Below are 22,490 nucleotides of genomic sequence, written 5' to 3' on the forward strand. Positions count from 1 at the left end.
GCAACCGGACGTTTAATTGAGCGAGCACGAGAGCACAGCACACAGGACGAGCGCGGGAGGGCAGGAGGTCAGCAGGGCTGGCCGCTCGACGTGGCGTACAGCACGTCCAGCGCGTTGCACAGCGCGCGGTAGTTCACCTGCGCCGGGGATGCTCATTATTCATCCATAGATAACTAACTATTCAGCGATGTACGTAGGTTGAACTGACAGGGAAAATGTAATTCACTCAAACCATATAGGGTGCCGAAACTACCCAAGGTCTGACTTAAATAAATATTTTTGAATAAAGGCCTATTCAGACCTAAGCGGTATTCGCTACCGTCTGCGGCAGAGAAAACCCAGTGGGTATGCGGTAATAATACTGTTCAGATCTAAGCGGTATTCGCTACCGTCTGCGGCAGAGAAAACCGCTCTAGCCGCGGTACTTGATACTAAATACCTGAGCGAAACCCGCGTGGTTATGTACCTCTACCCACAGCGGCAGCGAATATCGCTCAGGTCGCTCTAGCCGCGATACTTGATACTAAATACTTGAGCGAAACCCGCGCGGTATGTACCTCTACCCACAGCGGCAGCGAATATCGCTCAGGTCGCTCTAGCCGCGATACTTGATACTAAATACCTGAGCGAAACCCGCGTGGTATGTACCTCTACCCACAGCGGCAGCGAATATCGCTCAGGTCGCTCTAGCCGCGATACTTGATACTAAATACCTGAGCGAAACCCGCGTGGTATGTACCTCTACCCACAGCGGCAGCGAATATCGCTCAGGTCGCTCTAGCCGCGATACTTGATACTAAATACCTGAGCGAAACCCGCGTGGTATGTACCTCTACCCACAGCGGCAGCGAATATCGCTCAGGTCGCTCTAGCCGCGATACTTGATACTAAATACCTGAGCGAAACCCGCGTGGTATGTACCTCTACCCACAGCGGCAGCGAATATCGCTCAGGTCGCTCTAGCCGCGATACTTGATACTAAATACCTGAGCGAAACCCGCGTGGTATGTACCTCTACCCACAGCGGCAGCGAATATCGCTCAGGTCGCTCTAGCCGCGATACTTGATACTAAATACCTGAGCGAAACCCGCGTGGTATGTACCTCTACCCACAGCGGCAGCGAATATCGCTCAGGTCGCTCTAGCCGCGATACTTGATACTAAATACCTGAGCGAAACCCGCGTGGTATGTACCTCTACCCACAGCGGCAGCGAATATCGCTCAGGTCGCTCTAGCCGCGATACTTGATACTAAATACCTGAGCGAAACCCGCGTGGTATGTAGGTACCTCTACCCACAGCGGCAGCGAATATCGCTCAGGTTTAATAGACCTTTGGGCAAACGCATGCGAGACTTTAAGGAGAGATCCTAAATGTTGATTAAATTAAGAAAGCTGCAATAGATATTCTAGAGGGCGTACTTCGTCGCCGCAGCCGCGCCGGTAGCCGAAGGCCTTGTAGACGAGGTCGCGCTCGCGCGCCGACACCAGCTGCAGCAGGCGGCGCTGGCACAGCGCGCGCTCCACCGACACGCGCGGGATGGTGCCGCAGCGCTCCTTGTCCATGTCCTATAACAGTCAATATAACAGTAGGGAAGGATTCAAAATCAACGGTGATCGAGACTTGCGTACCCACTACACTCGAAAAACATAACCCTCCTTCTGGCGGAGACGGTTAAAAAGGATTTCTATTTTTTTATGGATACTATAGGCTTGCTCTTTATTAAAACCCTCATCCAACAAGTAAAGTAGGAACTATGCAATCTAAGGTGGAGCGAGTTTGTCCGGCATAGATAAGTAGGTACATACTTTTTAGATAAGTGGGGTATTTGCTCTGAATTTGGAATATCAGATTACGAAAGAGGCATTTATAAACTTTCTTTAGTTAGCACATAAAAGCAAATGAATCCCCATGGCCCGCACTTAGTTACTTATATGCTCTCGCCGCACTCACCTTGAACACCTCCAAGATGTTGGAGAGCTGGTCGGGGAACTTGGCGAGCTTGGTGAGCGCGCCGGAGACGATGTTGCGCTCCTCGAAGGAGAGGAAGTTGAGCGGCGAGTCGAGCGTGGGCACGTGCGGCACCGGCTCCAGCAGCGGCGCGCGCTCCAGCCCGCCCTGTGTCTGCGCCGCGCCCACCGTGTCGCAGAAGCGCTCGTACTCCACGTAGCGCCGCCGCCCCGGCGCGCAGAAACTGCCGGCCACATTACATTGCCGTGGAAAAAATCTTTTTTTTACGACAGGATTGACGGCAAGCTTTTGCCGTTAATCCTAGGTAGGCGATTTATGAAGGCCTATGTATCTCAGACTTGTAATGTAACGAATTAAGAGATGCATTTTCCAAATTATTATTACTGACGGGATTGCTACCATGTACCTTAGTTTCGAGTTTCCGATATTTCGGCACTGTTGCAAGCGCCATGGTCACGGAGTAACTCAGGAAACTTGCGGGTGAGATGTTATGGGCAGACATAACCGCCTCTGTGGTCTAGTGGTTAGACCACCTGCTTCAGACGCAGAGGTCCCGGGTTCGATTCCCAGTGGGGGCAGAATTTTCTGTTCGGTTTGGTTGGTGGTAGGGCTTGTTCTAAGTCCGCCTGGCTAGCTACCACCATCTTACCTAAGTCTGTCGCCATAACAACAATGTTAACAGCATTGTTGTGTTCCGGCAGTTAGAGGTAAGATAGCCAGTTCCTCCGTGGTTGAGGATTCCGGGTGAAGCTCGCTTCCACCTTCGGCCTGATCATCACTTACCATCAGGTGAGATACAGGCCAAGAGCTTCCTCGTTGTGAATAAAAAAAAAAAAAAAACATAAATCGGTCTACCCTCTTTCGCAGTCTTTTATTACGATTGCCTCCCGTACCACCGTTCACCAATCCCGTCAGTAATAATAATTATAATAGTGACAATAAAAGATTAAAATAATAAAGGTACTAAAGCCTGGTCCGTGAGCACGTAGAATCCCGTCCAATGACCCCAAGCTACCCATCCCTATCGCTCGCGCGTAATTATGTTGCTGTCGCGCTCGCACACTCACTGCGGGCACAACTGCGGGCGCCCGTCGCACAGTCGCGATGCGATAGGGATGGGTAGCTTGGGGTCATTGGACGGGATTCTACGTGCTCACGGACCAGGCTTTAATGCATTTCCAATTTCTCTAAGTTGTGTTGCTCTGGCTGACCCTATATGAGGGTTGTGTGCTTGGGCGTCGGCTACTGTGGTGTTGTGGGTACTCACACTTCCATGAGCGTGTCCATTTCGAGCGGCGTGAGCGCGAGGCCGGAGGCGGCCAGGCCGCGGTAGAAGTCGGCGCGCGGGATCACCAGCTCGTTGCGCTTGTCGAACTGCTTCAGGAAGTCGCGCGGCCGCACGCCCTCGCGCACCATCTGCGTGGCCACACAAGGTCACCATATCGTTTGTAAATTGACGCGGGTTGTCATCATCATCATCATTTCAGCCATATGACGTCCACTGCTGCATATAGGCCTCCCCCAAATATTTCCACAATGGCCGGTTGGAGGCGGCCTGCATCCAGCGCCTCCCCGCTACCTTTATGAGTTTGTCGGTCCACCTTGTGGGTGGACGTCCTACGCTGCGCTTTCCGATACGTGGCCTCCACTCCAGAACTTTGCTGCCCCATCATCGGCCGTCAGTTCTGCGTACTATATGCCCCGCCCATTTCCACTTCAGCTTACTAATCCGTTGGGCTATGTCATCGACTTTAGTTCGTTTACGGCTCGGGTTGTAGCAGTTGCTAATTCTGGTTTAATAATGGTTAATGTACCTTGCCCTTGATCTTGGCGAGGATCTGCACGATGTCGGTCTGCAGCGGGTCGTGAGCGGCGTGCGCGGGGCGCGGCGGCGGCCCCGACGGGCCCGCGATGGTCGCGCTCTCCGGCTCGCGCTCCTCCATCTGTGGGAAACCATCGCACGCTTTTAACATCAGTCCATGGCACTAAGTTGTTGGACGAAAGCCTCTCTCAAAGTACGTTCTCTCAACTTTATCATCCAGGCCCCTGGCTAGCGTTCGTCTTGAGGATTCGATCGAGTTGGAGAGCAAGAACACTCAAGAACCCTCATAATACAATAGGGTATTTTACACCATGTAAGAAAAAAAATTCATGATTTTAAAGATTTAATAAAAAAACAAACGAGAAACGTTGATATTTATTCTTAAAAATCTAATTTAATATTTATAACTTACAGTTAAAAAAACATCTTTTTTAATCTGTTGAAATACTTTTTTTAATCTGTTCTTCAATTTTTGAAACGCCATTCGCCATTACGGGATAATTATTCCGATAGCCTACTTCTGCCTACTTACACAAAATACTTAGATTTTTGTCGTGCTCTGTGTTTCTTTGTTGAATTTATTTGTGTTATCATTACGTTAGGGACTTACAAGTTTTATTATTTTATCAAAATCGCGTCATGGAATAAGGTTTTGTGAAAGCGGATAGTACCTACAAATCTACCAATCATTATACGTTGATGGTTGCGAAATGTTTGCATTTAGTTAATCCCGATTTATCTATTCTGCACAGTTGAGAAATGATAAAACAGCCATGTAAGTAAACATTATAACTATTTTTTTTCATAAATTTTGTTACTGAGTTTTTGGTAATCGTATTAGGTACTTGGTTATGGAGTGACGTCACGAGCCGAATCAGCATGGTGGCTAGTTTCCGCGCGAAAAATCTAAATTAGAAATAAAAAATCTACTGGGAAATTACGACCTCTGGATTGATTTAATCCAGTTAAAAAAAGGTGTAAATACCCTATGCCTATGACTTCGCTTAGTGCCAAAGGCCAAGTGTTGGGCTGACCTCGTCGAGCAGGCGCACGTAGCTGAAGCCGCAGTCGTCCAGGTAGCGCGCTTCGAGCGCGCGCAGCTGAGGCGCCGTGGGCAGCACGCCCAGCCGCGCCAGCACGCGCCGCACCGCCGAGCGCGACACGTGCCCGTTGTTGTGTCTGCCGACCAGGTCACACCGTCCATTCGCATGATAAAATAAGAGGTAAAGCCTGGTCCATGAGCGCACGTAGAATTTTGTCCAACGGGCGACTGTGCGACGGGCGCCCGCAGTGAGTGTGCGAGCGCGACAGCAACATAATTACGCGCGAGCGATAAGTGTGGGTAGCTTGGGGTCATTGGACAATATTCTACGTGCTCGCGGACCAGGCTTTAGCAATGTTATGATTCTACAATGGTCTTAGGTCTTCTCTAGGGAAGTCGAACCTTAACTTCGAACTCCTACTATGTTCTTCAGATTAATTTTGTTGCGGGTCCAATGACAGTTTAACTTTCCCCGGGACAAACTTGACCTTCATTAGTTGGGTCTTTATGGCGGTCAAGCTGTCTGTCTGGCCACACAGGTGTTGCAGCGGTGGGAACGAGAGGTGGGAATAGTCCCGTAAAAAAATGGTCTTAGGACAAGGTTCTCGGCTACTTTCTAAAAACACTGACTCGTCGTGCTCGCCGAAGGCGGGGCGCAGGTCGATGGCGCGCTCGTGGCAGGCGGCGCGCACGCGCAGCAGCGCGGCCTGCGCCAGGTCCAGCGCGCCGGCCGACGGCCCGCCCGCCTCCTCCGCCGCGCCGCGCGGGGGCAGCTCACGCACCGCTTCCGCCGCCGCGCCCGCTACTGCTGTCGGGTGCTTCTCCAGCTCCTTTGTTGTGAACACTGCAACACACGCACGTTAGCGTACTTTTACATGTTTTTTCAGGGAGGAATCGCGAGAACCTCGGTTAACACACACTCAAAGCCAGGGGTTCCCAAATGAGGGCTATCGTTTTAGCGCTCACCAGTTAGCGCCACTGTAGAGTAAGGTCCTGTCACTTGCTAGTAGCGAAGACAGTGGCGCCAACTTGTGAGCGCTAAAGTGGTAGGAGGACTATCGCATTTGCACTCATCAAGATGGCGCCACTGTAGAGTAAGGTCCTGTCAATCGCCAGGGGTGCCAACTGTTAAGTATAAAAACGATAGCCCTCATTGGGAGGCGCCCCCCCCCAGGGGAGGCACTAAGACCTTTAAAGGGGAACGCGGGCCATCTGTGTGTTAAGTATTAAAAAACCTGCGACCGCTGAGAGCATACATTGCAGACTGCTCGATACGACCCATAAATAATCAGGACTGGAGAATGGGGGGCGCAGATTTTTTTTATGGTCAAAAGGGGGCGTTCAAAAGTTCTGTTTATGTAATTTCAAAACCTTGGTCGCAGTCGTCCTCGAAGGTGCGCCAGCAGACGCGCTCGGTGTCGTTGGGGTCGAGGTAGTGGCGCATGACGCACACCACCTCGGGCTGCGACAGCACGGCGCCCAGCCCCATCGCGTCCAGCGCGCGCCGGAACTGCTGCGGCGCGATGCGGCCGCAGTTCAGCGGGTCGTAGTCCTGCGACACACATCATCCAATAGCTGATTGACTCACGAAGATGAACACTCATAAGGTAATAGCGGCCGCCCGCGACTTCGTACGCGTGGATCCCGTTTTACCCCCTTCATCTATCTTACGCGGTTTAGATTTTTTCATACAAATGTTTTTTCCCGCTAACTCCCGTTCCCGTGGGAATTTTGCAATATCCTGTTGTAACTATTAAGCTTTAAGTTTACTAAGGCAAAGGATGATGGGCATATTGGGCGTTAAACCAACAGAAACAAAAAGTATACCAAATTAAAGCTTAATACTAGTACTTCATTTCATAGTATGACAAAAATCCTGAAATATGCGGGGATACGGAGATAGAGGTCGTTGAATATGCAAAGTTTCCATAGTATTTCACATCACATTAGGGTAATAAAAATAGTATTAGGTCAATTAGATATCTTTTATTGATCATATTGAGAGTTTTGTATCATATCTTACTATCGATTCTATCGATTTAGTAAGTATGTATACCGAATAAATCATAATCGATTATTCGATTGCAATAATCGATTATATTGCTGAAAATAAGGTATTGAATTAACAATCAAATGATAATAATGATGGTAATCAATAAAATCGATTAATCGAATTGTTAATCGATAAATCGTTATTTGGCAATATCGATTAATAATCGATCCGTGATCGATTATGCGACAACATTACAACTTAAACGGTAGAAATCCCATTGAAACATGACTGTGTTCATGTCATTTCTCTAAACTAAATGGTACCTAGGTATGGTCCTACGCTTATAATGTAGAACATGGTTTAAATATACCATTTGTTGGACATAATAATGGATAAATAACTTAATGTATTTAAAATGTAAGTAGATAAGTATATTAATTAATAATATTTTTTTGTTTGCGCAGCGCAGCTCCTATTACTATTACACATTATGTCAATTTCCAAGCAAACCCGGGAGTTTTTGGTAGTTATTTATATGAAAATATGTTTCTGATATTAAGTCCTAACAAATAATAGTAGTTACATTTCTGTTGGTTTTACGCCCAGATTCCATAGAAAAGTGCCCATCATCCTTTCAAGCGTCTAATTTAAGCGGTTTAGATTTTTCCTACAAAAGGAATTTCCCGCTAATTCCCGAAATTACAAAAGGAATTTCCCGCTAATTCCCGTTCCCGTGGGAATTTCGGGAATTCCTTTCTTAGTGTACCTTTTCGGTACCTAAGCTACTTCCCTTCCAAATTTCAAGTACCTACGTTTAGCCGTTTTGGCTGTGCGTGGATATGTCAGTCAGTCAGTCAGTCAGTTTCTCCTTTTATATATTTAGATATTATTGGTACAGTGTGAAAGTTTACCCTCAAGAATTCGGAGACTCGTATCCTCCTCTGCATGACGAACTCCTGGACGCGGAGCATGAGCTCGATGAGCTGGCGCGAGGGCCGCGGCGGCGTGAGCGCGGGGTGGAACACGTCGCCCTCGCCCAGCGGCGCCGTGGACAGCCCGGCCGCCACCTCCGGCCGCGACAGCTTCGGCAGCGTCGTGTCGATCACCGCTTTCGGGTTTGTGTATTCCTGAAAGTAAAAACCGGTGGCGAGGTGATGTGGGTCTAATTCTTATTATACAGCCTTGGCCAAAAGTATTGAGCACCCATGATATTTATTAATTTTGAAGGAATTATACATGTGTCTGAATCAAAACAGTTTTTAACAGTTTTATATTGTTTATTAACAACAAAAAATTAATACTTTGTTGGACCACCCTTTGCCTTAATTTCTGAAAAAGTTATTTTTGGTAAAGATTGTACTAATTTATTACAATCGTCACATGTTAAAGCGTTCCACTCTTCCCGCAAGCGACGTTTTAGGTCTTCTTTTGTTTTTATTCAATGGCGCCGGACCTTGTCCTTCAATAGACCCCACAAATGCTCGATGGGGTTCAGGTCTGGTGACTGGGCAGACCATTCAAGCAGCTCGATGTTATTGTCACTAAACCAAGCCATCGTTTGTGACAAGGTGCGTTATCCTGCTGGAATTTGACGCTTTCCATGTTGGTGTCACCAAAAAGTGTTGTAAACGAGGGCAGAAGTGCGGATTCAAGAACGTTTATGTACTTTGTAGAGTCCATGCGTCCTTCACACACAAACATTTCCCCAACTCCTGCGGCGCTCATGCACCCCCAGACCATCACACTGCCGCCGCCATGTTTGACGGTAGGTACCTTACACTCCGGGGTAAATTCTTCGTCTACTCGACGACGGACAAATGTCACACCAGGTGTGCCAACAATCGTAAAGTAACGAAATTTTGTTAAGTGTTTTTCGGTCCAATATTTATTTTTACAAATATAGTTTTATAATATTATTGTCGCGTATTGTTATTACATGATATTGGCTAACTTACCTCAAAGTTTGATTCATCTGACCACACAATATTTTTCTAATCTTCCTCGGTAAAAGTTTGGTATTTTAAAGCCTACTCGTAACGAGCTGTTTTGGTCTTTACTGAGAGCCATGGCTTCTTTCTGGCTGTATAGCCCTTAAGCCCAGCTTCTTGGAGTCTTCTGCGAGTTGTTCTTGCAGAAATCGGCGTATTAATTTCAGCTGATAACTCAGCAGCGAGGTCGGAAGAAGATTTTTTATGATTTTTCAAAGACTAACAATACTACAGTATCATAGCTTAACATCTCGAAACGTGTTTTATTGCACGTTGTGCCGTGAGTTTATGTTTCAAAACCTGTCAAAGAAAGGTTTTTATCAAATATCTTTGAGTATCTTTTATAGTTATCACGTATAAGCAGTATTTAGGGGGTGCTCAATACTTTTGGCCAAGGCTGTAGGTACCTTTCATTATTAGTCTATCATAAAATCTATTCTCGAAATAGACTATTAAGATCAAATTACTCACAGCGCCAAGCCCCTGAATGCCCTCCTTCTTGACCGCCTCCACCGCCTTGAGGAACTCCACGTAGTCCAGCGTGTAGGAGTCCTTGATGAAGCGGCGCACGAGCAGGTTGAAGTCCTCGGGCGACACCAGCACGCCGATGTAGTCCAGGATGCGCGCGAAATGCGCGAACGTTATGCGCCCGTCATTTTTCGCCACCTAGAGAAGCAGACTGATGGTGTTTCAGGAGTACACTTTCAGGATTTCACTTGAATCAGATGGTTTTTTTTAATCCACAACGAGGAAGCTCTTGGCCTGTATCTCACCTGATGGTAAGTGATGATCAGGCCGAAGGTGGAAGCGAGCTTCACCCGGAATCCTCAACCACGGAGGAACTGGCTATCTTACCTCTAACTGCCGGAACACAACAATGCTGTTAACATTGTTGTTATGGCGACAGACTTAGGTAAGATGGTGGTAGCTAGCCAGGCGGACTTAGAACAATACCTACCACCAACCAAACCGAACAGAAAAATCTGCCCCCACTGGGATTCGAACCCGGGACCTCTGCTTCTAAAGCAGGTGGTCTTACCACTAGACCACAGAGGCGGTTAATTGGTCACATTGTACCAGTTCGTAGTCCTGGAAGTAGGGCTTGAGCGGGATCTCGCGCGCGGCGATGGTGGCCAGCAGGCAGCACAGGCGGCGCAGCTGCCACTGGTCCAGCGTGTGGCAGGCGGGCTCCGGCGGCGGCGGGCACGCCTCCAGCAGGCAGTCCGCCGACGTCTTGTCGCGCCCGCCGGCATCTGTTCAGAGGCCACAAGTTTACAATAGAGTTGACAATCAACCCACAGCCAATATAAGTATCGTTACTCCATGCCAAGATAAATTTACAAACCTGACGAATCGATTCTACGAGTTGGAAGAAATTGAATTGCTGGCTAACAAATTCTTTCTAATGTCGAAAAAACGACGGATAGCGAGTATTATCTTCGTGTACGTGATGCTCATAAGTCGAATGACTAATATTACACCCTCGAGAGATGTCGGTTAGTGGAGCTAGTTTGTAAGCAGTTCAGCTGGGACCTGGGGCTCAGTATCGACCGCCGTGACCCAGTGGCCGCGACCGTTCGGTCACAAGAGAGCGATAATAGTAGGGACCTATTAATAATAGTTCCATGTGTTACAATATCGATTATAAATAATATACCTAACATGACGTCTGACGTTCTTTTTCTTATTAGAATAGGAATCATTTTATTATAAGATTAAATTATACGTTTCCATTTCATTTTTAAGTCATTTTCTATTATGATAGGTATCATCAGGTAAGGTAGGTATCATTTTATTGAATCACTAGTTTCAGAGAAATACCCACATAATGTGAAGTGATCCATCTAAAGGCACTTGCACTATGCAGTGTGCACTGAGCTAATTGCAGCGGCAAAAATAACTCTTCCACGTGCTTGCCACTTCAATTACTCGCCTTGTTTCAATTAAATCTTTTTATATCGACCTTTCCCGCGGCTTTGTTTAGCTTATGCACTTATTTTATATTGGATGGAAACTGAATAAGTAATTAGCCAGACGACAGAATTAAAAAAAAAAAGTTATGTAAAAAAAAGAAAAAGGAAAGATCGATATATGTATTTTTACGATATTTTTTATTATGATCCAATGTCTACTTAGTTAATGTAAACCCATCTGAGTATTAGATGACATTTCTCCTTCTGGAACCAAAAATCATGGGTTTTAAAAGAGTTAAGCAGACCTGCCTACATGGTAGGTAAAGCGCTGACGTAAACAAGAGCTAGCACGTTATAGCAAAGCAAGGGCTCGACCACCGAGCGCCGTAGACAAGAGCTGACAGGCTGCAGCGAGAGTCGTACCTTCCCCGTGGATGATCTGGCAGAGCTGGTGGTAGAGCACGCGGCCGTCCTGCGCGCGGAAGTAGTCGGCCAGCTGCGCGATCTCCGCGTCCGACAGCCCCACAACAGAGCGTAGGGGCCCGGCTAGCACCGACACGAACTTCGACTCTGAAACGGGACACCAGAGTTAGGGAGAAGCCACACAGGTCCTGCATATAAAAATCAATGAATATGCCAGACGGTGCGTTCCGGCGCCGCACCGCAGGCACACCGCACTTCGATTGAGCGAGACGGTGCCGTATTGCGGCGCCGCACCGCACAGTTGGGTTTCTCACTAACGACGAATAGTCAATAGCCCATAAATGTTACAATTTTACTGTAATCATCATCGTCCACAGCTGAACATAGGCCTCAATACTCAATCGTTTATTGCATAATCACAATATTACTGTATAAGATTTCGTCAAAATGTATTCAGTAGTTTTTACGTTAAAGATTAACAAACATTCACATTTAATATTAGTAGAAAATAACATAAAAGGGCCCTTCAGATTCGCATTTCAAGCGCGTAAAAGCTGTCTTCGAAAGCACGTAGGTGTTCAAGTGCCACCTACGTAAGTATAACACGCCTCGTTCGACGGTGTTGGAGCGTGCCTAGTTTTTTGAAGTGTTTAAAAGATTGTATGCCGAAACGATCGGATACTGCGTAGGAAAGTGATAATCTGAAAGAGCTACGGGTATGATCACTACCAAAGCAAAAAGTTGAGGAAAAAAATACAATGAGTATTCATAATTTCGTATTAATATCTATCTATCAAGTGGAGATAACGTATGACATTTCCCCTCAACGTAAGTTCGTGTGTACAAATTTGGTGTTATTTTGTATTCTAATGTACAGTGAAGTAATAAATAATGTATAAAAACATTAAAAACTTCGAATTTGAGCGCGCATCGAGTGTCGAATGAGTTGTCGTATGAACAACCCGCTTTGGACCCCACGGCGTCTTGAAACCTGCTTACGAGAATACTAATTTTCACGGATTCACGAAAAGCAATTAAACTGAAACATCCACGTTCTACTGCAAGATAAAAAATTAAACTCGACATTGGCAGAAATAAACCTCCCACAGAGGAGATGTGGTTGCCATTAAAAAAAAAAGCAAGTTCGTAACTTTTAACAGATTTTATGATAGAAGGAAGAAGGATCTACAAATCATAGTGTTATTACCGGATATGAGCGAGTTGCCCTCGGGGTCGAGCGGCCGGTACCAGTCCCACAGGTTGAGGCCCACGCGGAAGGCGGCGGCGCGGATCTTGTTGCACGTCTTCCACACGTCAGCCAGGCGTACTATCTGCCAAGTAAGTGCTTTTATTTAGCACGGCCAAGAGTCACGGTGACAAGTCACCCGTGCGCGCGAGCCCTAAGTTAGCTGTAGTGCAACACCTTGCGATACGAATTAAATTTTGAATAACAATTACCTACCCTCAAATTTTAACAATATCTTTTTAAAACAGTGATTAGGACGATGATAGAAAGCAACTAATTAAAACGTGAGTGTTTAATAAAATCGCTAAAATAATTGAATTGAAAGCAATGAGTCGTCGTAACCACGTCGTAGACTGTAGCTATGCTACGGCGTAGGGCGTCGTAGCGCTTTCGTAAGCTACGATCTACGATAACGAAACTTACGAAAGTTGCAAACAAAATTAAGGTTAGATCTTGGTTGTTAACGGCAATACTATCTTTTACACCTTGTTTACTATACTATTAATGTAGAAAAAGGTAATACTTAAACAGAATATTATTACAAGGTGTATTTTCAGTAACTTGCATATCACCTGACATTGCGTTGGCAAAAGTTAGTGGTTAAAAAAGCTTGTAAAAATGTATCTTACCGTGTCATGCATTTTGGAAGATTTTCTGCGATACTGAATGTAAAGTACAAGATAGTGTTAAAAACTTTTGAATTTAATTTTGAACGTGTTTTAACCGCACATGAATTTTGATATAAAGCTTGATTGATTGATTGATTGATTTTATATCAAGCTTATGTCAACCGCGACAGCTGTCAAATCTAGAGGGTATCAATATTTTTTAATCTAATCACGAAGAGGTTAGTTAGGTAGTATATTTTATTCTTAAATACCTAAGTTGTTTATGAGTTGTTTTCATACATAACCCGACGTGACCCGACGGATCAGCAAGCTAAAGTGGCAATGGGCAGGGCACATGATACGCAGAACTGACGGGACGGCTGATGGAGCAACAAGGTTCTGGAGTGTGGGCTATGTACCGGAAAACGCAGCGTGAGACGTCCACCCAAATGTACCAATCATGTGGGCGATGTGGGAATCATTGGGAGAAGTTATTTTCAACATGTAGGGTAGGTACACCTACACCACCAAAACATTTTAACTAAACCAATAAAATGTTGAAAGATTAGACATAGGTAACTCATGTTGTGAGCCGCTGAAAGTATTTATATCTCAGAACAATGTGACTAGTCATTAAGAATCCCACTCATCAATCAATTTGTCAATGGAAAAGCACGCGCGGCGCTGAACCGTCCCGGTACGGCGGGTCTCCTGCGCCTGCCTCTCGGCCAGGTGGAACGTGCGCCGCATCGCCGAGTACCTGAGGCGTACGACGTGGCTGGTTCACTCCGAGCCAGCGATGGACGCCGAAAGCTCGGCGGTGGGTGGGCTCCGGGCCGCGGCGCGCGGGGCAGACATGCGCGCTCGGGCGCGCGGGCGACCAATGACGTCAGGCACATCGATCCGCCCGCCCTTCGGCCATTATGACCTCCTGTCACAGGCCGCGCACGTGAAGAGCTGGCGCACACGATGGGCCTTACATAACGCGGGCGCCCGCCGCTGATGCCCGGGCTGCAGGCCACGCGCGCCCATGTGCGGACTAAGCTTTAGGACCAGAAACAGTCCGTCGCAGAAAACCTCGCTCCGATGGGGCGACTGCTGCCCGCAGGCTCCCAGTGACGTCCCGTGCATAGTGACGACAGTGGTATTTATATAAATATATTTTTGATCGTACGTGTTTATATCGGATGATATTCCAAAATGGACGTGACTGTAGTGCGGTGTGTGTGAATTAAGGAGCTTATACATATAGAGGACCGACGAGGGATATATTCTGAGCGAGTAAGTATTACATTACGTACGTAATTTGTAGATTGTCGAGCTTAACGCTTGGCCATTACTCTAATTGAAAGAAAACAACCACTTTTAATAATGAACCACGTAAAATATGACTGTAGGTGTAAGCTTTGGCCACAGGTGTAACGGTCCCTCCAGATATTCAAGTTATTTGCTTGGAAAAAATAACAGAAAACTAGTACAAAGTAGTTTTACTTTGTCCATAAGTGTTAAGTCAGACACTGTCAACACTTCTTTCGGGTAGTGTTTTATGCTTTTGTTGTAAACTTGGAAAGTATAAAATCTCACTTGTTATCTAAGTTAATATTACTTAAGATTGCAGGAAAAATTGATGATTGTTCTTTCCCCTCAGGGACAAATAAATCATCCAAGATGATCAACATAGCGGGGGTGATCTCGATCATCCTGTTCTACGTGCTGATCCTGGCCGTGGGCATCTGGGCCGGCCGCAAGAAGCCGCCGGGCAACGACTCGGAGGAGGAGGTGATGCTGGCCGGCCGCTCCATCGGCCTCTTCGTCGGCATCTTCACCATGACTGGTGAGTCAGCATCCTGGGGCCGTACAGGCCGTACAGCTGTGAGGCCTGAAATATGGCTGGAATGGCGGATAATTTGGTCTCCTAAAGTCATACTAGCACAATTCGTTTCATTCAAGAGGTAGTGAGCAGGTGAGTCAATTTGTGCCCAACCTTGGAATCAAAATAGCATCACCAGTGGTGACTAAACTGTTCAATTCTACATATAGATAGTGGCCGATTAATGACTTGCTGCGACCTTCAAAAGTTGAGTAATTGAAACGAAGTCGTTAATCCAGTAATTAAGTATTAGATAAATTCCTTGCCGCTGCAATTCCAGGTAATAATTGATTTTCAAACTACCTTGGCTCTAATTTAAATTGTGTCAAACGGTTCCAGGAATATTTAAGTACCCTACCAATCAATATGACATCATTAGGCAGTAGGTTCGCTTTTCGAGGTTACTTGTAAGTATATCGAAAAAAAGTATACAGTTGGTACCTAGTTACTATACCTAATTTAAGAAGTTAGTGACCGTTTTGGATGACAACACTGTAAAAATAAGATTTCAGGTGTTGTTTCATGTTTGACTAAAGAGTACATTAATTTTTTGTATGAACTAATTTTGTAATGAGTGAATACCTACTAGCTACGAGTATACATAATTATAGTACTGTATGAGGACACGAGTATCAATTAGTCATTGTACCTGGATGAATTAATCTCATTATAGGGTGGTAAGATCTCATTAGCTGTAATCCATTTAATTCACAATCCTATAACTCAATTAGTACGTATCAAAGCCGTACTAATAAAAATCACAGTACCTATAGTTAGGTTATCACCATTTAATCACTTACTAATTTGTTATTTAGTTGTGACAATAACACTCTAGTTCGATTGTTAGTTAGAAATCTTAGAGATAGCTAAGAAATAATCACGAAAGATAATGATAGATACTTGATTGATGATCTAAGGACCTAGGTAATAGGTACTGGTAGGAATGTTTATTTTATTGTATGATGTCATACTCATGTAGAGGATCCAGAATGTGTAAATGTATCGCTATCAAAATAGGTATGGCGAATTGGTGGCGGGGTAATAGTATTAGCAAGCGCAATTATTATTCTCTGTAGTTTAAAACATTTTTGTGTGTCGCGGTTCTAGATAAAATATGGAATAAAGATCTTGAGTCGAATGTCCAGTTACGAGGGACCCTTGACCTTTCATGCGCTCCATTTACTACCTACACCTCATTAGCTTTATCTTTGGGTCCCATTCAATATAAAATGGACAATATGGTTTTGTTAAAGATGTTGTGATGTAGTAGCCTAGTTCACCTGCCTTTTTTAGTAATATGTGTTTATTGTTTGACTTAAATAAGTTTATTATGTGCAGGACAAAAGTAATACTTGTAGTAACTACGAAAAACAATAGGATTCTACTCTATGGCGGAGTCTTCAGTGATCGAAGTAGTAAGAGCCGTAATAGGTAATGTATCAATAAATGGCTTAATCGAACCGGCTTGTAATCAGGTACTATTTACGACAAAGATAATAGTTAGGCAATTCAAAAGTAGTATAGTAAAAGTTTTCAAACTAATATTTTTACAACTGAGAAAAGAGTGTGATCATGATGTGGTTAATTTATTAATTCATATATTATGAGGAATGCGCTCATGTTCTGTGTCTGGTTGAGAATTTCAGGTATAGCTCGACCTTCGTCATTAGGTACCTACTTTTAAACAGATGAGATGCAGGCCAAGCTTTCCCGTTGTGAATAAAAACAAAATGAAATCAAACCTTGTTGGTTGGAAAGAAAATGAGTTCAACAACTTAATTTCATTAATACTACGTAACGACTAACAGGACCGTTCATTGTGGAAAACCTTAGGGGAGGCCTTTGTCCAGCAGTGGACGTCATTTGGCTGAAACGAACGAACGAACGAACGAACGACTAACTAAGCTCACGTGAGCTTGAGCTTAGTTAGAAAAGTACGTAGATACAGAGTGAGCTTAGTTAGAAAAGTACGTAGATACAGAGTACAGTCGAGATCATTAATAAGTGGAGCGATACGTGGAGCAGCGCTAATGTTTCAAAATATTATAAGCGTTTTAACGAAATATTTTCAATACAAACTCAACATCAATAAAATGTAGTCCTATAGACTGTTCATATAAATATGTTGCGGCAGTGCAGTATGGACTACGCTACTGCGCTACAATATTTTGAAATAGTGGCACTGCCAATATATTAATGAACTCAACTGTACCTACTTTTTCCATCAGCAATTCTTTTGAAGGTTTCTGGAAAGTCACTTAACACTTATATTAATAGTAAACAAATATAATTTTCGTCCTCTAAAAGCTACCAATTCAATTTTGCTCAACAAAAATTTCGCGCTTCTGAGAAAGGTAAATAAATAATGGTTCGGAAATTACAAATAAATTGCTTATGAAATATTATGATTTCATGAGTTTTATTGTTCCAGAATAACCAATAAAACGTTGGTAATAAAATTTGATGAATATTTATGAAATTTATGATTTCAGATTATTTTTCCGATAAGTGGGGTACTTTTTACACTCCAAGCTTTACATTTTTGAAGCATGATTTGACATTATTCGCGAGCGTAGATAACTGTTTGTTTCAGTAAATACTAATTTAAAAAAGACGAAATATGGTTGTTTAGTTTAGAATAGATGAATAAAATCATCTGCCATTCTGTAGAAAAATAGCACTAATAAAATGATGATCATACTCTATGGTGGGTCTGTTTGGTGCGGAGATATAATCTGTGCACTGCTCGGAATGGCGCCAGGGTGTGGATAATTTATTTGAGTGATTTAATAACGGTACGTAAAATAAGGTTTTTTACGTTTTATTTCGAATCTAGGCTTGCTTTCACTGGGTTGTCACGAATTTTTTAAACTGAACTGTAAAAATACTTAGGACGCGATGGGATTGTTAACCGCTAAATTATTCAGGTTTGCATTCGAGCTCGTGTTAATAGGTTTTCCAAAGGACTTGAATTCTCAAAGATACGTATCAAATTGGGTATAATAAAAACAATGGAAACCTATTATACCTAGGTACTTAAAACTTACAATAAAAGCTACTTATTGCAGTTTAAAATAGAAGAAAGTACATTATTTAGGTACAAGTGGGTAGGCCTAGGCATCAAGATTTTTTTATCTACAACGAGGAAGCTCTTGGCCTGTTCCCACCTGATGGTAAGTGATGATCAGTCCGAAGGTGGATGGTTAACATTGTTGTTAGATTATGTTGTTTTATTGAGCAGTGTTGTGGTTGCAGCGACGTGGGTGGGCGGCGGCTACATCAACGGCACGGCGGAGGCCATCTACACCTCGGGTCTGGTGTGGTGCCAGGCCCCCTTCGGCTACGCGCTCTCGCTGGTCTTCGGTACGTACCACTACATCTACTCATAATAACACTGAACTCGGGCAAGAGATCAGAGAGTGATATTATGTTTTTAATCCTTGTTTTAATGTGAATACTTGTACGTTTAATCATCAGTTATGTACCTACTACATAAATAAATAAATAATAATAAATAAATAATCTTTATTCACAAATATCATTTCCTGTGATGTAATAAACCACAGCTTCTGCACTAGGCTCGCAGGCCTGTGTCGCAGTAGTTGTGTTGAGTGAGAATTACAGATTACATTTTTACATTATGTTCTTCTTCATTCTATTCCATGTTGGCTTATAAGGATCGTGTCGTTTCATTATGCCACTTCGCAATTTTTCATATGGAAAAAATATAAAAATGATTGTATGATATCGAGGTAATTCAAAAGTCAAACAAAATTATAAAGTTAATCGGTGGACATTCATTGATTGAGTGGGAAAGTGGCGGTGTCAGCCTGAGTAGATTGGAGTTATTGAATCATTCAATATTTGATGTTAGAAAATACATTGATCGTGTCGCAGTCTAATATAAGATTTAAAAATTTCTAAATGTTTTATGTAAAATTACGCTTTTACAAAAATAAAATGAGTTTAGTGAATTTGAATTTGCAATTTAATACACTAGGGCAGTACTACGAGTATAAAGTGCTATTTAATGGCGGCAGAATGTAACAGTGAAACATTTTGCAATCAAAATTTTTAAAATCATGCATGTGTGTGCTCTAGCACAGATTAAATAACAGTTCTATACCCTAGAGCGCGCAACCCATGGACAGTCTATGCAGCCTATTTAAAAAAAAACACGAGTGTAAATATTAAACAAAAATAAAAATTCTGTAATTTTATTTTTTAAATTGTATGGTTTTTGGCCAATTTAACATTAATGTTATTAAAACAATGGAATTATTTCTATAAATCGTGTATGCTTTCGAGATGATTGCTTTGCATGTAATTTATTGCATAAGTTAGCATAATCATAAATCTATGCTTCAAAATATAGCGTGAAAAGGAACGCAATAAAAAGTTTATACGGAGTCGGTAGTCGAATCATTTCAAGTCACGGTAGTACACGCACCGGAGGCTCTTCGTGAATCGTGACAAGTTTTTGAATAGCAGTGAATTGAGGGAATAAAAATTCGCACGAGGAGAAAATGTGAGTTCCAAAAATACTTTTACCTTTGTAAATATGTACTCCTATACCTACAATATTTATGAATAACAGTGTGTGTAAAGGTAATAATGATGAGTGCCCGGTACCTGTAAAAACTGTTTTTTTCGTTAACTATTGAACATGAACGGGGCGTTGGCCAACCAATAAAACGTCATAGTGAACGTTCGCGTTAGGAGTCTGTATAGTGTTGAAGTGATTTTAAAATAGGTAAAGTAGGTACATAATAATAATATGTAGGTATGATAGTAAGATGGTGATTTTCTGATTTAGATCACCTTTGACCTTTACACTAGATATTTTCACATTTTCATCTCTACATGTTTAAAGTGGGTAGGTGATGATGTCCATCGCAGGAGCAATGTGGCTGAGAAAGGTGATCGGGCTGAAAAATCCTACCCCACAAAACCGATATCACTTACCCGATAGGAATGTATAGTTTCAGCAATAGACTTTAACTATACAGGGTGGAAACGATAAGTGAGTTCACTCGATTATTCCTAAACTATACAAGAAATCGAAAAACTGGTTACTGATCCTGAAATTGCTTCACGGGCGCTTTCAATACCAATAATAGGTTACAGAATAAACTGGAACTATCCGAAAATGCAACGTTTCCACCCTGTATATTAGTTGCAAATGTTAACGATGTTGGTGGCCGGCAGGCGGGATCTTCTTCGCGAACCCGATGCGGCGGCAGGGCTACATCACGATGCTGGACCCGCTGCAGGACTCGTTCGGCAGCCGCATGGGCGGGCTGCTGTTCCTGCCCGCCCTGTGCGGCGAGGTGTTCTGGGCGGCCGGCATCCTGGCGGCGCTCGGTAAGTCACTCATGCTACAAGTACAAGTGTACAAGTTTCCAATTTTTTTCTTTCAATAAATCTTGAAAATATAAGTAAAACTAATAATAATTGTGAAAGAATCATGAACATATCTCTACAAATACAAAAGATACAGGGCCCTAAAGTTGCGCATAACAAAATTCGCGCTATTTTGATTCTAAGTAGTCACGACAGTCATTCGAAGTACAAACAGTAGATCACCCCAGCCCCCCTAGACAAAGCGCACTTTTTGATCGAATCGATAATCGAATCCGTCAAAACTCCATACAAAAAAGGGGCTTTTCGACCACTTTTCGACTGGTTTGCGATTATAATTTGCACTTTGTCTAGACCCACTGGTCCAGTGCTGTTACTTTTTGAAAACTTAAAAAAAAACTCATACAAATTCAAAAATTTATTCATTAATTGCACTTAAAATTATTGCGTATCATTATACTTTAAGTTAGTAAACCAAATTATGTCTTAACTCTTTTATTTATTTTTATAAATAAATATTTATCCAAAATGGCACAAATCAATCATGAAATTTTGTGTACCCTAATACTGGATACTGTATCTTCCTAATATCGGATATCCCATATTAGGATAACAATTTAATATGGAGGCCTATTTTCGGCAGTGGACGTCCTATGGCTGAGATGATGATGATGATGATGGTCGCGGTAGCTCGTTTATTAGGTAACTGAATTAAATGAAAGCTAATTTTGGTATTTATTGCTAGTTTTTTTTTTAATTTTTTTTTATCCACAACGAGGAAGCTCTTGGCCTGTATCTCACCTGATGGTAAGTGATGATCAGGCCGAAGGTGGAAGCGAGCTTCACCCGGAATCCTTAACCACGGAGGAACTGGCTATCTTGCCTCTAACTGCCGGAACACAGCAATGCTGTTAACATTGTTGTTATGGCGACAGACTTAGGTCAGGTAGTTATAAAGCTAATTTGCGAACGTCGAAAGCTCTCAAGCCATAACAACTGTTGACCATCAGTAAACAGTAGTTAATAAGCTCCTTTTCCATTTTAGGATAAAAAGTAGCTTTTCGTCTTAGCTTCGTTTTAATTAACTGGTCTATTGTTTTACATCGGTTTTTCACAGCTTTCCAATGTTGATCGAGCCCCGCGAAAAGCTTTGGATACTTTTAAATATCTCATTTCCTTATTAATAATAGCATTTTATGCATGTCACACTGTCAGAAGAATAATAAATGCTACAATTTATTTAGGTACCCTTATACTGGATACCCAGTATTGGGAATAGCTAGGTATCCAATATTGAGGTAACTACCTATTTTTACAAAAACCGTTATGAAATTTTTAACCTATTTCAATTATCGAGAAAACGCATTTAATATGCTTCAATAACTTTATACCTGGCTATTATGTACTATCACTAAAATAAAAACATCACTTATCATAGTTTTATTGCCTCCTGAAGTCAATATCAAAAATAAAACGACGAACGAAAATCTAATTGCCAAGTAAAGAGAAATATGGCGATGCCGTTTAGGAAACTATCCCTAACATTGCATTGACCAACTGGTTTTAAATATTTCATGAAGATAGCGTTGTTACTTTTTCAGTAATTGGAGTATCCAGTATTGCGCACGTATACAATATTCGGTTCCGCTCCCCTACATTTTTTTTTAATCTAGTAATTTTTAATTTTTCAGCCAGGCTCATAATTATTTAAAAAGAAAAAGAAGACTGACATTATAGTGTCATTCTCAACAATGCGTTAAGGATGGTATAGTTCCAAAATACTGAACTGTCCTATCCCTGACATTGACAGCGTGGCGCCACCGTCAATACCGGATCGCTGGTTCCGATTTTTGCCATGTTGGAAACCATATAGTTGAACGATGGTAGCGCCACCCTGTCATTGAGTTTGGTGGGACAGTTCAGCGTGGGTCATCATAAGCATTGTGATTGAAACTTGAACAGGTGGCCTGACATCACGGCACCGCCTATTTTTAAGTTTCACCCGAAAATACGGAGTTAATTTAAATAAATAATTTCTCAGCCATTTCTTGATGGATTTCAAAAATAACTTCACCGGCTTTTTAGTTTTGGTCTATATTTTAATCCCATCCAGTGAAATCTAATGTTTTCTACATCACGAAACTTGTTATTTACTAATGTCGTTGATATTTACAGGACGATCTAGATGATTATCTAATTTAAATGTGTGGAAACATGTTTGTTTCTAACTATCCATAGGGAATAGAATAGTTG

The 22,490-nt window shown here is 42.9% G+C and overlaps 2 protein-coding genes and 1 non-coding gene across 4 annotated transcripts in view; 1 reads left to right on the forward strand and 2 right to left on the reverse strand.

The window, feature by feature from the left end:
• Position 1: 1 nt before the first annotated feature.
• LOC114352554 (uncharacterized) lies at positions 2-13,139 on the reverse strand. The gene is made up of 14 exons (XM_028304187.1): positions 13,028-13,139; positions 12,360-12,483; positions 11,153-11,299; positions 9,894-10,069; positions 9,288-9,482; positions 7,740-7,955; positions 6,207-6,387; positions 5,466-5,679; positions 4,828-4,972; positions 3,786-3,914; positions 3,239-3,387; positions 1,954-2,194; positions 1,422-1,568; positions 2-137 (listed from the first exon to the last, which is right to left on the reverse strand). Exons 1-14 carry the CDS (start codon positions 13,037-13,039, stop codon positions 69-71), a joined length of 2,145 nt encoding a protein of 714 aa, XP_028159988.1. The 5' UTR covers positions 13,040-13,139; the 3' UTR covers positions 2-68.
• TRNAL-UAG (transfer RNA leucine (anticodon UAG)) lies at positions 9,801-9,872 on the reverse strand. Its single transcript has one exon. It is a non-coding gene; the product is annotated as a tRNA-Leu (tRNA).
• Positions 13,140-13,958: 819 nt separating the features above from the next.
• Positions 13,959-22,490, forward strand: part of ChT (choline transporter) — a 29,900-nt gene continuing 21,368 nt past the window's right edge. Inside the window, exons 1-4 of one of the 2 annotated variants that reach the window (XM_028304197.1) lie at positions 13,959-14,287; positions 14,655-14,840; positions 18,132-18,239; positions 20,085-20,240. In XM_028304197.1, coding sequence (XP_028159998.1) covers positions 14,675-14,840; positions 18,132-18,239; positions 20,085-20,240 — 430 coding nt within the window. In that variant the 5' untranslated portion in view covers positions 13,959-14,287; positions 14,655-14,674. Of the gene's footprint in view, positions 14,288-14,654; positions 14,841-18,131; positions 18,240-19,321; positions 19,405-20,084; positions 20,241-22,490 lie in introns of those variants that run through there. The other variant, XM_028304205.1, reaches the window with a different exon arrangement.

This window comes from Ostrinia furnacalis, unplaced genomic scaffold (assembly GCF_004193835.3).
Source record: "Ostrinia furnacalis isolate ACB-3 unplaced genomic scaffold, ASM419383v2 OfSCF0140, whole genome shotgun sequence".
Taxonomy (NCBI): domain Eukaryota; kingdom Metazoa; phylum Arthropoda; class Insecta; order Lepidoptera; family Crambidae; genus Ostrinia; species Ostrinia furnacalis.